This window comes from Danio rerio, chromosome 19 (genome assembly GCF_052040795.2).
Source record: "Danio rerio strain M-AB ecotype USA chromosome 19, GRCz13ab, whole genome shotgun sequence".
In the NCBI taxonomy this organism is placed as follows: Eukaryota; Metazoa; Chordata; class Actinopteri; order Cypriniformes; family Danionidae; genus Danio; species Danio rerio.
Genome location: NC_141039.2, coordinates 49,411,544 through 49,430,000, shown reverse-complemented (window position 1 = coordinate 49,430,000; position 18,457 = coordinate 49,411,544). Strand labels below are relative to the sequence as shown.

The window sequence follows — 18,457 nt, the reverse complement described above, 5'->3', positions numbered from 1 at the left end:
CCCGGTTGCTTTGCGCTCAACCTGTCTTGTCAATATGATTTTATGCATTACTACGGAGACATGTTAATGCGCGCAGCTGTCAATCAATATTAGTGGGCGGGGGGGACCGCACTCCTACGTCAAGCTGCGGTCGATCTGAAAACCGCTCCAATTGGTCCACTGTTTTTATGTTGTTAAATTTGGAAAAAAAAGGACTGGGTGTGTTTATATCACCCCGACATGACAGTATATACACTATACTTACACACATGTCTGTCCAAACAGAGTTTTTCACCATAGGTGCCCTTTAAGTTGATTTGTGTAGCGCGTTTCACAATAGCTGTCATTTCTAAGCGGCATTACAAATGGTGCACATTAGTTCATCACAATCGAAATCAGAAAAGTTAAGGAGTTGAAATTAGATATAAACATAGTTAACATGCATAGTTAATAGTTCATTCATTTTCTTTCAGGCTTAGACTTTCATCCGAAGTCGCCACAGCGGAATGAACCGCCAACTTATCCAGCATGTCTTTCATGCAGCGGATGCCCTTCCAGCCACAACCCATCTCTGAAAAACATCCACACACTCATTCACATTCATACACTACGGAGAATTTAGCCTACCCAATTCACCTGTACCGCATGTCTTTGGACTGTGGGGGAAAGCGGAGCACCCGGATGCAAACTCCAAACTCCGAGGTTCGAACCAGCGACCTTCTTGCTGTTAGGCGACAGCACTACCTACTGCGCCACTGCTTCGCCCTCATTGTTTCAGAAATGTATAAATAAACTCCAGTACAAATAGGCAAGGCAAGGCAAGGCAAGTTTATTTATATAGCACATTTCATACACAATGGCAATTCAAAGTGCTTTACATAAACAAGAATAAAAAAACAAGTAAAATAAAAATAAAAACAAATAATAAAAATGCGTAAAAACAAAACAAAAAATACATCAAATAAACTTACTGTGGTATTTTTGACTCTTAAACTGGATCTCTGATGCATCTGTCTATCTCTGTCACTGACTGCTGTTTATCTGAGATAAGACAGAAAACAAACACATGTTTGGAGGAACAGTGGACGGAGCTGGAGCTCATTTGCATTTAAAGACACAGGCTACAAAAACAGCTACACTTTGATTTAAGCTCAAACTGGGCATGTTCTGCATTGTTTCATATATTATCTGATGGGTATTCTGAGCTGAAACTTTACATTCACGTTTTGGAGACTCAGAAGAGTTATCGTACATCTTGTAAAAGGGGTAAAATAGAAGTTAAATCTCTCTATTTTCTGTCTCAGGTTGTTTTTGAAGACCCACAGCGGGACGGCGGGACGGCAGAGCAGTTTGGCCATTCATGGAGCAGACTTCAGCACCAAAGACGTGGATAATGATAACTGCACATGCAAGTGTGCACTGATGCTCAGCGGCGGTGAGTTTATTTATGCTGCATGCAGACATCTCTACTGCAACACTACACTGAAAAAAATTTTTAGTTTTGGTAAGGTAAGTGGTTGCAAACAATTTAATTATGGGCTGAATTTAAACAGGCTGCAAGGTGGCTCAGTGGTTAGCACTGTCGCCTCACAGCAAGAAGGTCACTGGTTCGGGTCCCGGCTGGGTCAGTTGGCGTTTCTGTGTGGAGTTGGCATGATCTCCCCGTGTTGGTGTGGGTTTCCTCCGGGTGCTCCGGTTTCCCTCACAGTCCAAACACATGCGCTTTAGGGGAATTGAGTAAGCTAAATTGGCGATAGTGTATGTGTGTGAATGAGTGTGTATGGGTGTTCCCCAGTATGTGTGAGAGCGAGCTGCGGGCCATACTCAGGCCGGATAACACTCACCGATGACTGTGGGATTTCCCTGTCTTGCAAGCACTGGTTTCACCGGGAAAAAATACCGCAGCACGCGCTCCTTCAGCACCAGGGACACGGCTTCACCCCTCTGCGTTCAGTTGTGCATGGTGCACACTTCGGATTTTTCCGTCACTGCTGAAAAAAAAAAAAACGGCAATGACAGAAAATATTCGGTTAACGAGACCTCATATATATATGTATATATATATATATATATATATATATATATATATATATATATTAAACTTAGATTTTTTAAAGTCAAAAGTCACTCTGTAAAACCTCAGAGTTGATTTTTCAACATCAAAAGTCAAAGAATTAGATCAAGCTCCCAAAATCAATTCATTGCTTTAAATAAACAGAAACAACGGCAAATACATCATTCATTCATTCATTTTCTTCCCAGCTTAGTCCCTTTATTAAAGGGGTCGCCACAGCGGAATGAACCGCCAGCAAGTTTTTACGCAGCGGATGCCTTTCAAGCCGCAAACCCATCTCTGGGAAACATCCACACACACACACTACGGACAATTTAGCCTACCCAATTCACCTGTACCGCATGTGTTTGGACTGTGTGGGAAACTGGAGCACCCGGAGGAAACCCACGCGAACACAGGGAGAACATGCAAACTCCACACAGAAACACCAACTGAGCCGAGGATCGAACCAGCGACCCAGCGATCTTTTTGCTGTGAGGCGAACGTGCTACCCACTGTGCCACTGCGTCACCCATGCCAAACACAGAACCTGTTAATTAACAAATATTTTTTGACAGCATTCATAATTTCCTGGACGGATCCTGCCTGTATGCTAGTTAAACGCGGCCCTGATTCTGATTGACCTCTGAGATATTTAATATCAGGATGAGAATATAAATATGACGTGCATAAATCTGCAGGGGTGAATTGTGGCGATGCAATTAATAAAAGTGTAGATATTATTTCTTATCTTGTTTCAATCTAATAAAATATCAATAAACGTTACTTTTGTTAAATGGCAGAGTTGACCTTTAAACATCAAAAGTCAAAGGATCAGAGATCAAGCTCCCAAAATGCAATTCATGACTGTAAATAAACTTAAAATACAGAAATTGTAAATAAACAGATTTGTTTTAACATCATGCATAATTTAATAAGCCAAAAATCAAGAAAGATTGTGTCTGTATGCTAGCTCATGCCAAACATGGCCCTGACATTGATTGACCTCTGCGATGTTTAATATCAGGATGAGAATATAAATATGACGTGCATATGGGAATTGGGGGGCGATGCAATTAATAAAAGCTCAGAGTGTCGCTCTGAGAGATTTTTAATGAAAGTTCTGGAGTGCGGAAATGCCCTGAAATTGTCATTGTCAAAGTAGAGCCCACTAAATTGTGTAGCGTAAGTGCTCTAATGAAAGACATATTGGTTCCAGCTCTGGATTGTATCATGAAATCAAACTTTTATCATTCTGTTGCCTCATTTTTGGTAATGCAGTGTGGTTAACAAGCCTATAAAACACAGACCCTGGAGACGGGCCTCAGATTCAGAAAGCAGAGAAACATGCGGAATCAGAGTCCAATCGGTTCAGTGTGTCAGCGAGAGCCGTGATAAAGGGCAGCGCTTTTGGCTCGCAGACCAGGGACAAATGTCACCGATTTTTCACAGATCGCTCTGGCATTTGAGCCGGGGAAGTGAAGCTGGAGTCCTGCGTGCCAAGATATGGGCAGTATGTGGGCACGCTTCATGTGTACGTGTCTAATCGAATGAACAGGCCCGACGAGCAGCGTTTAATGCAGAGAGCAGCTGAGCGCCGACTCAGTGTTGCTTTAGTAAATTAAAACTATTGCAGATATTAGGGTTTTCAGTTGTAGGATTGTTTTAGTGAGTACGGAAATTACTAAATAAAATAAATATACATATTTTTGCTAATTTAAAGGGTTGGTTCATGCTAAAATGAAATTAGCTCTTAATTTATTTTCTCTTTGTGGTTTTAAGCTTTTGTTAAACACAAAAAAAAAAGTGTATTTATGAAGAATTCTAGTTCTTGACACCCTTGGATTATCTTTATTTGAGGAAAGAAAGTCAAATATTCTAAAAGGTAAAAATATTGTGGACGAGTCCCCACATGTAACCCACCTGTCCTACTGCACCCAACCTGGTCTGAGCTGGATTGAACCGCCGATTCTTTGCATGGGAGTTGGTTGCTCTAAGTGCGTTCACACCAAAATCGGCAAGAGCGTCCAAGTTCGCTCTGGCTGCCCTGGCGACAACGCTATCTGCCTTCAGCTCTGGCAAAATTCACTACACTCATCTCGAAGCTGTTGAAGCATTTCAGTTACATTCATGCATAAAACATGATCTCTAGCATGAAAATGTTGCGCACTTCTTATCAAATTCCTTTAATCATGAAAGATCAAGTTCTCCAATGTGTCCACATGTCTGAAATATTCTGAAGCAACAATACGGTTTTGTACTGTCGCATGAGATTCACGCTTCATTCATTCATTTTCTTGTCGGCTTAGTCCCTTTATTAATCCAGGGGCACTACAGCAGAATGAACCGCCAACTTATCCAGCACATTTTTTTACGCAGCGGATGCCCTTCCAGCCGCAACCCATCTCTGGGAAACATCCACACACACATTCACAATCCCACTCATACACTACAGACAATTTAGTCTACCCAATTCACCTGTACCGCATGTCTTTGGAAACCGGAGCACCCGGAGGAAACCCACGCGAACGCAGTGAGAACATGCAAACTCAACATAGAAACTGTAAGAAAACATTGTAAATAACTGAAAATCCAGGGACCTCAATAATCAAACCCTTGGGAACAACTGTGGTTGGAACCAAAGTTCACAGGTTCACTGAACTCCTCTCAAGCGGTGGACTTCGTCAGTCGGAGTGCTTGCCGCCGAACCGCGTCATAGCTCATTACCATAAAGTTGACTTGATTTCAACTCTCCTCGATGCCCACACTGGCAAAGACATGCCATGCTGCTCCTCGCTGCTTATCACCGCCGGCTCTCATTGAAAATGTAATGAACGTACGGTAACAAGAAGGCTAAAGACTATAGCCTCTATAGCGTCTGTCACTAGAGAACCTGTAAAGGAGCGAAGTTTCCCTGCACAGCACTTCACTAGCTGGCCTTCTTTACACTCACCCCCCTAAACCTCACTCCCATCCTGGATGAGACCCCACCGGTCCTACTGCACCCAACCCACGCCGAGCTGGAATCAAAACGGCAATTCATTCATTCATTTTCTTGTCGGCTTAGTCCCTTTATTAATCCGGGATCGCCACAGCGGAATGAACCGCCAACTTATCCAGCAAGTTTTTACGCAGTGGATGCCCTTCCAGCCGCAACCCATCTCTGGAAAACATCCACACACACATTCACACACTATGGACAATTTAGCCAACCCAATTCAGCTGTACTGCATGTGTTTGGACTGTGGGGGAAACCAGAGCACCCGGAGGAAACCCATGCGAAGGCAGGGAGAACATGCAAACTCCACACAGAAACAACTGAGTCCAGGTTCAAACCAGCGACCCAGCGACCTTCTTGCTGTAAGCGAAAGCACTACCTACTGCGCCACTGCCTCGCCCAAAGCGGCAATTCTTTGTATAATATATACACTATGTTTCTGCCTTTTTTTAATTGAATCAAATTAACTTTTCTAGACTATAATATATACTTGGATATATATTAGTGGTGTAACGGATCACAAATCTCACGGTTCTGATCACACTACGGTTTTTGAGTCCCGGATCAGACTATTTTTTGGATCAGCAAAAAAAGGGAGGACACAAATGTCATTTGCTTTCTATTTGTACAAACATATTACTGCAAAACCATTGGTTTAAACAAACAGAACTTCGAACCATCTAGAAAGAACCAGCTGAAAAAAAAGGAAAATATTCAATACGAACAATGAACTGTTTCTGATAATCTTGTATTAATTTTCACTTAATGATTCAACACTTCACACATAAATCTCCATGTTTTATTATAGGTGGTTCATTTTTGACAACCTATTCAAGGACATCATCTTGATGGTTGTTTGTCGCCTCCTATTGGTTACACAATGTAATCGCTTTCACCAATGAAATCATGTCAGGTTCATTAAACAGAGATTTTAATCTTTACCATAACCATCAGCGTTTATATCAGAGCTATAAACAGTTCTCCCAGTACTTCTGTTATTTAATTGTTTGTAACTCACTAAAAAAGTGTAAAAACTGAATGTCTCTTGATCAAACGCAGATTTGTAGCGCTTTAAAGGATTAATAAACACATGCAAATCATTTTTATCATTTATTGTTCATGTTAATCGAGTTTAAATTAAGATCCCGATCTTTTCATTTTTAATTGTGCAGCTTTACACCGAACACATTAATGCAGGCTAAACGAACAACAACAGAGAACAGCTTTAATTAATAACCCAAGAAAGCATTTAGATGACAACTTTTTCCATCATTGTTATATTGTGGCTACAGGGAAGCAAAAAATGCTTTCAAACTCGGGAATTCAAGGCCGTGATTTGAGGCGATCACTCTGCAATTGTTATAAACGTTAGATTGATCTACAAGTTCATAAAAGTTATTAATCCGCGGATCACGTGTGTTCCGAACCGTGGGGTGTGGTCCGTACAAATCACGGATCGACTGTGATCCGTTACACCCCTAATATATATATATATATATATATATATATATATATATATATATAGGTGAAGTCAGAATTAACTACATTGATGCCTGTTGTCTCGATATATAAACAAGCAGTTAAACTTATGGACTTAAAGCCTATGCGATGGCATCATTGTGAAGTTTTATGTAAACATAACCTTTTTAGTTTTGATAGTTTTATTAAATTTAATTATATTAAATTGTTTTTTAAATATTTAAATAATCTTGTTCCAGTCCTGTTTTCTGATCTAATCAGTCGGCATCAAACCTCTCAAAGAGTTACACAGGCAACTGCTAATGGTGACTTTCTAGTGCCAAAGAGGAAGACCTCATTTGGTCAATCTGTCTTCTCTGTAAAGGGAGGCAAACTGTGGACTGATTTACCGGTTAGCTTAAAATCAGAAAGTAATCTAAATATTTTTAGTAGTGCTCTTCAAAAGTGGTTAAGAACAAAACAGCAGTGTTTGCACAAATAGTCTAGTTCAGGGGTCACCAAACTTGTTCCTGGAGGGCCGGTGTCCTGGAGATTTTAGCTCCAACCCTAATCAAACACACCTGAACAAGCTAATCAAGGTCTTACTTGGTATACTTGAAACATCCAAGCAGGTGCGTTGAGGCAAGTTGGAGCTAAATCCTGCAGGTACACCGGCCCTCCAGGACCGAGATTGGTGACCCCTGGTCTAGTTGGTTGGATCATGTCATCTTTGCTTTTGCCTTCCAGTAAGTTTATGTAATGAATTATAATGTTGTGTTTATGTTTTTATTATATTTCCATTTTGTCATGTTTAAGCCTCCTGTGGACAGGTGTTGAGAATTAGCAAGTTTGCTAAAACACTTCAACAATTGCATTTGGTTGTCCAGTGTAATTGTAATGTCCATGTCAAAGAAATAAATAAATGAAGTCAGAATTATTAGCCCTTCTGTATTATTAACCACCCCAACCACCCCCTCCCCTATATTTGTTTTCCTGAATAAAAACAAAAAGAAGATTTTTTTTAGCACATTTCTAATCATAATAGGTGTAATAACTCATTTCCAATAACAGATTTATTTTATCTTTGCCATGATGACAGTTAATAATATTCAGCTAAAAGTGATATTTAAAGGCTTAACTAGGTTAATTAGGGTAAAGTTAGGGTAATTAGGCAAGTCATTGTATTACAGTGATTTGTTCTGGACACAATCCAAAACTAATATTGCTGAAGGGGCTAATAATATTGACCTTAAAATGCTGTTAAAATAATTAAAAACTGATTTTATTCTTGCCGAAATAAAACAAATAAGACTTTCTCCAGAAGAAAAAATAATATAGAAAATACTGTAAACAATTCCTTAATCTGTTTAACATCATTTGAGAAATATTTAAAAAAAGAATAAATATTTCACAGGAGGGTGAATAATGTTGTGTATATATATATATATATATATATATATATATATATATATATATATATATATATATATATATATATATATATATATATATATATATATATACTTTTGTTTGTACATCACTCCTCCCCATCTCTCCTCACTCCACATTGAGCACATTACACCTGCATACTGTTGGATCAGCTTTAAAGTGGTCTAAATAAGCTGATGAATGCATAACACAACAGTCAGCATTAGAAATGGTTGCTCATACAACATTAGAAACCTAAATAGCATCACACCAGTAGACTGTACATCTACTACACGTAAAGCACAGCTCAGCCTGCCAGCAGGAGCATTTTATGCATTGTGGTTGATGTGGTTTTTATGAGGAAAGCAATTAAAATGGCTGTAATTTATTGCCCTCTTATAAAAATATGAATTTTATGAGGATTTAAGACGAGACGTCCCATTTTGGTGTCTGCATCAAATTAAATTGACAAAAGTAATTTTATATATACGCATGTAATGCCAGAGAAATGTTTCAAATTACTGTTAAATAGCAAAGTGAAATAGGGTTGCCATTGTCATTCAGTGTAATGTGTTTCTGTAAAAACAAGACACACTTTGGGCCCTATCATACACAATGAGGCACAAGGAGTGCATGGTGGGATTTGTTGCTATTTTCAGACCAGTGCAACAGTAATTTTCACGTTTGCGGCACGTTGTTTAATCTATTTGCACCTCTTTGTTGACTCATGGGTGTGCTGGTCTGAAAAGGAGGTGTGTTACGGCTTTTTTTTTTCAGTTTATTCATGACAATCTGCATTTGTATAATGCTATTATTATTAGCAGTATTATTTATTATAAGCATATTTATATTTGTTTTATTAAAAACAAGTTTAGATTTGTCCTGCTTTGGGGTTTTGGAGACGTCTGCATCACCATATGTGGATGAGAACAGGACGTGTGTTTGGATGTAACTCAGTTTTCTGACCACACTTCGTTATTATTGTTCATTTATTCCTTTGCTGGAGATTAGAACTGAATTTAGAAATGGTTTTGACACAAATCCTTGCTCTAAACAAACTAAATTAAATATGTAGGCTAATGGATGTCTTTAGTGGAGTGAGTTTCCACTGTTTCCTTACTCCAGCGAAGTAAAGGAGTAAAGAGTAAAAGTAAAGAGGCTGAATGGAGGAGGCTCCTTCTTTATTCTCGCGCTGCAGATGCTCTGTTTAACTGTTTTCTTGCTAGTGAAGCATTCAGTTTTCACACTAACAAAGTTCGCCATGTATAGCAAATTTGCCATGGCATGATGCAACTGACTCTTAAAGGGAATGTGAGCTGAGACTCTGGTTGGTTTAATGCATGTTATGCTCAAAACACACCCAGAACTGGACCCAGAATAAACCCAGAACCAATATGCTTAAATACATCCCTTTTCTGTCTTGAACTGTTGCGCCTACTTAAATTCAATACTTAAATACTATTTATTATTATTGTATTTATTATAATATGTTTTTATTTGCCTGTTTATTTATTTTGCATTGTTTGTTTAATTTTGTGCAACAGTATACACAATATTTTTTTGTTCTATAATTCTTTTCATGTTTATAAATATTCTTGTTTATAATTAATATTGTTTGTTTATTAATTATTATAATATGCTGTATTAAATAATTTTTTTACTCATACCAGCTTTTTGTCTTTTAACTGCCATGCAAGCTTTAAATTAATACGTGATACAGTTTAATTATTCACTTATTTATTATTTTATAATTTATTTGTTATAGTTTTTATTTGTTTTTTTGCAGCTGTATACACAAATAATATATTTTATTAAATTATTTCTTCTTGTTATAAATATGCTATAATAAAGTATTTTTGACTGATATACACCAATTTTTGTCTTTGAACTGCCCTGCATGCATAGTCAATACTTAAATATTTACAGTATTCATTATTTATTTATTTGATATTTATTTGTTTATTAATTTACTTTGCTTTTATTTGCAATAGTATGCACAAAAATATATATTTTATTGTATTATTTATTATTGTTATGATTATGCTTAATACTTAAATACAATTTATTTAGTTTTTAAATTTGTATTATTATTATTTATTTATAAATATTTGTATTTGTTTGTTTATATATTTTATTTGCAGTTCTTTTTTGTTGATGGTATACACAATAATATATTTGGTTTTATTATTTCTTCCTGTTATAAATATGCTGAAAAATAAAGATATTTTAACTTGCATGCACCACTTTTTGTCTTTGAACTTGCTTAAAATCAATTCCTGAAAAAATATAATTATTTTTGTTTATTTTACATTTGTATTTGTTTTTTTTATTTATTCATTGTGCATAGTTTTTGATTGTTGTTGTTTTGCAACAGCATATACAATAATATTTTTGTTTTATTAATTCTTCTTGCCATAAATATGCTGACAAAAAATATATTTTTGCCTCATATAAACCACTTTTCATCTTTAACTGTCTTGCATGCTTAAAATCAATACAAACATTTCATTTATTTATTATTTTAATGTATTTTATATTTGGTTTCTTTGTTTATTCATATATTTTGTATTATTTTTATATTTATTTTTGCAATATTATGCACAATAAGATATTTTGTTCTATTTTTTCTCCTTGGTCTGAATTGCTCTTAACACAGCTGTGCATGTTTTTGTATTTCAGGCTGGTGGTACGACGCCTGCGGGCCATCCAACCTGAACGGTGTGTATTACAGACAAGGACAGCATGTCGGAAAATTTAATGGAATCAAATGGCACTATTTCAAAGGGCCCAGTTACTCTCTGCGCTCCACCGTCATGATGATCCGACCAGCCGACTTCTCATAGTCCTCTTCAAAATATTGCCAGAAGCGCTGCATTCATGCACAAGACTTTTTCAGTGTACGTGCTTTGCAGCTCCGGCATGCAAATAATGCAGCATTGTTTGGTGATAGCAGGAATCCTGTGAAAAAGAGGCTGTGCTGTCACCTTCCAGGGCCTGAATGGGAATCGGCATGCGTCCCAGTTCTTTTATTTTTACATATCAGAGGTATGAATTGAAGTGCATTCACTTGTCACTCAGGACTGTTAATTCAGCACTTCAGCAAGTGAACTCAGCAGACATGCGCACTTCTAAGGGAACTTAAAGCAGCTTGAATGCCCTCCAATAACCTAAAGGGACCTATTAATGTTGAATACAAACGTGTTGCACAGATATATTTGTGTTGTGATACTTCAGTTCACATTTTTTTATTCTATTTTGTACATTAATCCTGTCAAAGACGTGAAGAGACCCGTTGCATGCAGAATTAAAGGTGACTTTCAGTGCTATTTACAAGAAATGTTTTTGTTTTTGCGTCCTCCAGCTTGAGTGTGTTGAATGCTGAGTGTGTGAACTGCAATTTATTATTGGCTTTGAACTTTGGTACAGTTTGGCAAAGCATGCCAAAGATCACAGCTATTAAAGAGGTAATATTGATCTAATGTTAACAGCAAAGCCAATGACATGTGGTGCCGGTGCAGCGTTATGCATATAATAATGTTTTAATTCATCCATACCGTCAGACTTTGTCATGTTAAGAATGTTTTCAAAGCAGTGTTATTCATACCAGTGAGTTTGCATCACATTACCCTTAAACCGAAGACTGCAGTTTTGCTGAATAATTCTGAATGATTGGGTTTAATTTGTCGTAGGTTTATTCCAGACTGTATTTTTGCATTCGGCTGAATCATCTTTCTTCATTTGTGTATGTAAACATGTTTGATTGTTGTCGTTGTTTTGGGTTTTGCTGCTTTTTTCAGCTTTACTCAAGCATTATGTGCTGATTTTAACATTTTGATGTGGATCTAAAGTGAGCTGAATGAGTTTGTGAGAAATTAAATGCACCATCCAGAGCTCCATTTTAATTTCTCCTTTATTACTTTTTAATACAGATTTCTGTGCCAAAGTTTGTGAATATTAAAAGTTTCAAATATTGTTTATGCATTGTGGAAACGTACCCCAATCTGCATTTCTGGAGAACTCAAAAAAAAAAAAAAAAATGTACTCTTAGGTATGTTTCCCCGCTGTGTGCTTTTTGACCATCTCAGATGTCTTCTGCGCAAGCTCTTCTTTAGGGGTTTGAACCTACACTGGTCTCACGGTTCAGTTATGATTATCATGCCATCAGTGTCATCAGACACGCCGGCCCTGACTGTACCTTTAATTTGACCTGCTCATAGAAAATACTCTCTTTGAATATATCGAATGAAACTCAAGTACATGCACTGAACAACATGAGCATTTGTAGCAAATAAACTCATGTAAATATCATCCCGCTTGCTTTTAGAGTGCTGCCAAGCGAGTTCTTACGTGAAGTGTATTTATAAACTAATTGCAAGAGGATCATGTGCTTATGATTGCTTGCAGGTGGTCCCGCATTATCCAATTTATGATTCACCAATCAGACGATTCCTAAGCCACTATGAATACCCTCAGTTCCATATCACAGCCATCTTCGTTTTGAAGAATCCCCCCTTTCACCCCTACTCCTCCTCCTCCTTTCCTAGATGTGTGGCACGGTGGCCCAGTGGTGAGCGCTGTTGCCTCACAGCAAGAACATCACTGCACAGAAACGTCAACTGGCTGGCTAAGGACTAGAACCAGAGTTTACACGTTCTCCGCATGCTCACATGGGTTTCCCCCTGGTTCCCTGGTTTCCTCCCTCTGTCCAAAAACATGCAACTTAAGTTAATCGACTAATCCAAATCACCACCATAGACATGCTCCTTGTTAGTAGTTATCTCTTAAGAGCGATCACTATCTGTTCAATAGCTACTACAGCAGGGGAGTTCTCCAAATCTACCTGAGCTCAAACTCTCTTCTCGCCCTGCAAACAGGAGGGAGCCCCGGGTCCAAGGATCTTATGGCCATGTTGTTTATTTATTTGATTTTGTTTTACCTGTGGTGACACAGTGGCTCAGTGGTTAGCACTGTAGCCTCACTGCAAGAAGGTCACTTGATCAAGTTCTGGCGGGGTCAGTTGTCATTTCCCTGTGGAGTTTGCATGTTCTCGCCGTGTTGGCGTGGGTTTCCTCTGGGTGCTCCGGTTTCCCCCACAGTCCAAACACATGCGTTAAGGGGTAACTAAATTGACTGTAGTGTATGAACGTGAATGAGTGTGTATTGGTGTTTCCCAGTACTGGGTTGCAGGGAAGGGCAGCCGCTTTGCAAAACATAAGCTGGAATAGTTAGAGGTTCATTCCGCTGTTGTGACACCTGATGAATAAAGGGAATAAGCCAAAGGAAAATAAATGAATGAAAGATATAATGTGTTACCTGGTTTCCGGAACCGTTCTTCACTGGACTTGAACTCCTTCCAACGCAGTGAGCCACCAGCCAAATTGTTGACACCAGAAAAGCCTTCCACACGGAGATAATCAGTCAGCCGCTGCATCAAATAAAGGCATCCTACCATCCCCTAGCATTCATTTTTTTTACAGACGAAATGAAGCCAAACATACCTTGTAGTATATATTTTGCGCTCTGCAGAAATGTAGACTAGGGTACGTATCCACAATGAGCCTGTGTTCACAGTAAGACAGAGATATAAACAATGATCTGGGGAAAACTTAGCAAAAAAAAATGATCAACTAGATTTATTTCAAAGTTTGAGCAAAGAAATCATTATTTAAATGGCATAGGAAGTGAATCTGAGTCATTTTAGACCCGTGTTGTTCATTAGAAGGGGTTTAGCTTCCACAACAAGGAGCTAAAAAGGATTTTTTTAAGCAAAATTATTCTAATATTTCCCATTCCATTCTTCATTTGTGCTGTTTTTTTTTTATCAGTCCATTTGTAAAAGTGCTTGATGAACATCTCCACATCACACGGCTTTCAGTTTAATGCATGATTGGTGCATTTTGTAGATTACAAAACTCATTTTTTATAAATTGAAATTACATTCATAATGCATTAAAAACAAACAAGAATCCATTCATGTGAACGGCCTATTACAGTAACAATTTACAGTAAGGTTCCATTTGTTAACATCTTTAGTTTAGTCTTTAAATAAACAACTAACATACTTCTGAAGCATTTCATCTTTGTTAATGCTAACTTTAGCATTTATTGATACGTTATTAAAATAGTAGAAAGGTATCTGATGATAATTAAACCCAGCTGAGCTGACTTAAGGAGTATTTATATTGACTGACTTTAACGAAGATTAATAAATTACTGTATTGCTCATTAATGCATTGACCAATGGGACCTTACTGTAAAGTGTTACCATATGCTTCGCATTACAAATGCACATCAGTTCTGTTGGTGTGTGTTTTGGTTTGTGGAAAATGTTTTAAAATGTTCTTTGTGTGTGTGTGTGTTGGCAGGATTAATGTTATTTTTAGCTTGTTCGCATCATCAGAAGTTTAAAAGTTTAATAACACGCTTGTATTATATGGAGTCAATCTAGGGCCGTATATACTTGCAAAATAAAAGAAAGTTTTGCAAACGAAAAATAAAGTATTGAAAAAATAAATTAATTAATGCAAATCTTTAAAAACTGCAAAGCAAACATTTATTTTTTAGAAGCAAGGATTAATTTTGCTAACAATAGTAAAGGAGTGCAAAGGGAAAATTAAGTTTTGAAAAGTAAAAATGAAATTTGCAAACAAAAAAAACAAGCAGAGCAAAAATAAACTAAAATATTTGCATTTATTCAATCTTGAGTTTGCGATGCTGTTTTCACTTTGCACTTCACGTTTCTGCGCGTTTCACTTTGTGGCCCTGATTTGACAAGGGGGCGGAGTCAAGGGGCCTGCTGTAAACGGCCAAGTTTCATTTACTCCGCCCCCTTGTCAAATGTGCAGAAACAAGAAGTGCAAAGCAAAAACAGCATCCCAAACTCATGGTTGACTAAAAAGCAAATCAAAATGAGAATTGCAATTGACTGGGCTGTTTTCTTTAAGGCAATGCTATGAAAATGTTTTGCAAATATATCATTTTCTTTTTTTAATTGCTGATATATTTTTATTTTATTTGCTCTGCTTGATTTTTATTTGCAGTTGTTTCTATTCTTTTTTTTTTTTTTTGCAAATTTTATTTTACAAAACTTAATATTCCCTTAGGCAGTTCTTAATTTTGGTTACCAAAAATATTTTGTATTTCTCAAAAATAATTTTTTGCCTTGCGATTTTGGGAGATTTACATTTATTTATTTATTTATTTTTGCTCAATACTTTATTTTTGTTTGCAAAACTTTCTTTTATTTTGCAAGTATACAGTTGAAGTCAGAATTATTAGCCCCCCTGAATTATTAGCCCCCTTTCCCCCCAGTTTCTGTTTAATGAAGAGAAGATTTTTTTCAACACATTTCTAAACATAATAGTTTTAATAACTCATTTATTTTATCTTTGCCATGTATAAACACTTCTATACATTTTAAAGTGTCATTTAAAGGCTTAACTAGGTTAATTAGGTTAACTAGGCAGGTGAGGGTAATTGGGCTAGTTATTGTATAACGATGGTTTGTTCTGTAGATTATTGAAAACAAAATTAGCTTAAAGGAGCTGATAATTTTGACTTTAAATGGCTTTTAAAAAATTAAAAACTGCTTTTATTCTAGCCGAAATAAAACAAATAAGACTTTCTCCAGAAGAAAAAATATTATCAGACATACTGTGAAAATTTCCTTGCTCTGTTAAACATCATTTGGGAAATTTAAAAAAGAAAATAAAATTCAAAGGGGGGCTAATAATTTTGACTTCAACTGTACAGTATATGCCCCTAGATTGACTCCATAGTATGTTTCTACTACTACTGTCTTCTATCAAAAACAACAGCTTTCTACTGAAAACAGGTACTATTGTAAGAGCACAAACTATCTGGAGCACTGCAGAATGGCATGTTTATCATCACACTCCAAATACTGTAATTTAATGTGCTCAGCATTGCTTTCCAGAGGAGAACACTGCTTTACTTTTTTACCATCAATATGTTTTCAATCACATGTAGATAAAGCAACATTAATGCAAGGACATTTTATTTTATCTCATTTAACTCTCATTTGCCAAACTCCCCAAACCTTTGTAACAACGTTCATGATGTTAGTTCAAATAAAAAAGAAACTCAATTCTTTTACTTTGAGTCATCACTGCCTCTGGATTCCTGCACCGCTCACTATTCAGCGTTTTCTGTTCGAGTCACGTCTGTCTGTAGACACAATATTTACACATGGCAGAAGAGAAAACATAAAGAAGCACAATTTGTGGGCCCGGAGCAAGCCAGGCTCTTTTGTGTGGCGAGAGGACAGACTGTTATTTCTCCTCCACTCCAGCATGACAGATTGCGGAGGTGTCAAACGATGCCGCCAAATCCCCATAGCTGACATTCCTCCACCCCAAATCAAGGGTTAAGCAAACGACGGGCGCTTGTAAACCTCCGACTGTCCTTCAACACCTGAGCTGACCCTCTACACCCCTGAAACACAGCCAACATCAGATGGGCTGAGACACAATGAGAACTAATGGAGCCACAAAATAAGTAAAACTAGTATGCACTGGTTTACTAAAACTGTTACAGATATTTAAGTTTTACTATAATCTGGTATCGGTTTTGTAACAATCAATCTCCAATGTACAGTTAAAACTAGCCTACAGTGCTGTCTGCTGTTATAAACTATTCTAGAGCACCACTTGCTGTTAAAAACTAGTCTACAGCACCATCTGCTGTTAAACACTAGCCTAGAGCGCCGTCTGCTGCTCCTGTTTAAAACTACTCTAGACCACCATCTGTTGTTCTGAACTAGAATAGAGTGACATCTGCTGACAAAAACTAGTCTAGACTTCTATGTACTGCAGAATAGAGAAGGCGGCGTCAGCGACACTACCCTCACCACCACGCCCTCAGTTATATCCGCATCTAGGGCGGCAGAATAGAGAGGGCAGCGTCCGCGACAGTTCCCACTAACAACCCCTGCCCTCCACAGCCCCCCTTTCTCTTTAGGGTTGAGGGCGACACGACCGTCCTTTGCCTAGAGCGGCAGTTCAGCTTGCTCCGGCCCTTCCTACAGTACCATCTACTGTTATAAACCATCAAGATCTACATCTACTATAAACTAGCCTAGAGAACCATCTACTGTTAAAAAGTAGCCTAGACGAGCACCATCTACTGTTATAAACTAGCCTAGAGCGCCATATTCTGTTATAAACTAACCTAGAGCGTCATCTGCTGTTCCTGTTTAAAACTAGTCTAGACCACCATCTGTTATTCTAAACTAGCATAGAGTGACATTTGCTGACAAAAACTAGTCTAGACCTCTACCTTCTGTTATAAACTAGCCAAGAGCGCCGTTTGCTGTTATAAAGTATAGTCTAGGGTGCCATCTACTGTCATAAACTATCCTAGAGCACCATCTGCTATTAAACACTAGCCTAGAGCGCCATCTGCTGCTCTTGTTTAAAACTACTCTAGATCACCATCTGTTGTTCTGAACTAGCATAGAGTGACATCTGCTGACAAAAACTAGTCTAGACCTCTATGTACTGCAGAATAGAGAAGGCGGCGTCCGCGACACTACCCTCACCACCGCGCCCTCAGTTATATCCGCGTCTAGGGTGGCAGAATAGAGAGTTCGGCGTCCGCGACACTACCCTCACCACCCGCTCCCTCAGTTATATCCGCGTCTAGGGCGGCAGAATAGAGAGGGCGGCGTCCGCGACAGCTCCCACTAACAACCCCCGCCCCCCCAGTCCCCCTTTCACTTTAGGGTTGAGGGCGACATGACCATGCTTTGCCTAGAGCGGCAGTTCAGCTTGTTCCGGCCCTTCCTACAGTACCATCTACTGTTATAAACCATCAAGATCTACATCTACTATAAACTAGCCTAGAGAACCATCTACTGTTAAAAAGTAGCCTAGAGCACCGTCTACTGTTATAAACTAGCCTAGAGCGCCATCTTCTGTTATAAACTAACCTAGAGCGTCATCTGCTGTTCCTGTTTAAAACTAGTCTAGACCACCATCTGTTATTCTAAACTAGCACAGAGTGACATCTGCTGACAAAAACTAGTCTAGACCTCTACCTTCTGTCATAAACTAGCCTAGAGAGCCGTTTGCTGTTATAAAGTATAGTCTAGGGTGCCATCTACTGTCATAAACTATCCTAGAGCACCATCTGCTGTTAAACACTAGCCTAGAGCGCCGTCTGCTGCTCCTGTTTAAAACTACTCTAGACCACCATCTGTTGTTCTGAACTAGCATAGTGACATCTGCTGACAAAAACTAGTCTAGACCTCTATGTACTGCAGAATAGAGAAGGTGGCGTCAGCGACACTACCCTCACCACCACGCCCTCAGTTATATCCGCGTCTAGGATGGCAGAATAGAGAGTTCGGCGTCCGCGACACTACCCTCACCACCCGCTCCCTAATATCTGCGTCTAGGGCGGCAGAATAGAGAGGGCGGCGTCCGCGACAGCTCCCACTAACAACCACCCCCCCCCAGCCCCCCTTTCTCTTTAGGGTTGAGGGCGAGATGACCGTCCTTTGCCTAGAGCGGCAGTTCAGC

General features: G+C 38.3%; 1 protein-coding gene and 1 long non-coding RNA gene across 3 annotated transcripts in view; one reads left to right on the top strand and one right to left on the bottom strand.

The window, feature by feature from the left end:
* The window catches only part of angpt1 (angiopoietin 1), a 363,643-nt gene extending 351,837 nt beyond the window's left edge, over window positions 1-11,806 (top strand). The window contains exons 9-10 of one of the 2 annotated variants that reach the window (XM_087293862.2): window positions 1,284-1,414; window positions 10,596-11,806. In XM_087293862.2, the coding sequence (XP_087149988.2) occupies window positions 1,284-1,414; window positions 10,596-10,759 (295 nt within the window). In that variant the 3' untranslated portion in view covers window positions 10,760-11,806. 2 annotated transcript variants of the gene reach the window in all.
* On the bottom strand, window positions 10,835-16,030 carry LOC147832683 (uncharacterized). The gene is made up of 3 exons (XR_015517294.2): window positions 14,738-16,030; window positions 14,164-14,678; window positions 10,835-13,900 (listed from the first exon to the last, which is right to left on the bottom strand). It is a non-coding gene; the product is annotated as an uncharacterized LOC147832683 (long non-coding RNA).
* Window positions 16,031-18,457: the final 2,427 nt, after the last annotated feature.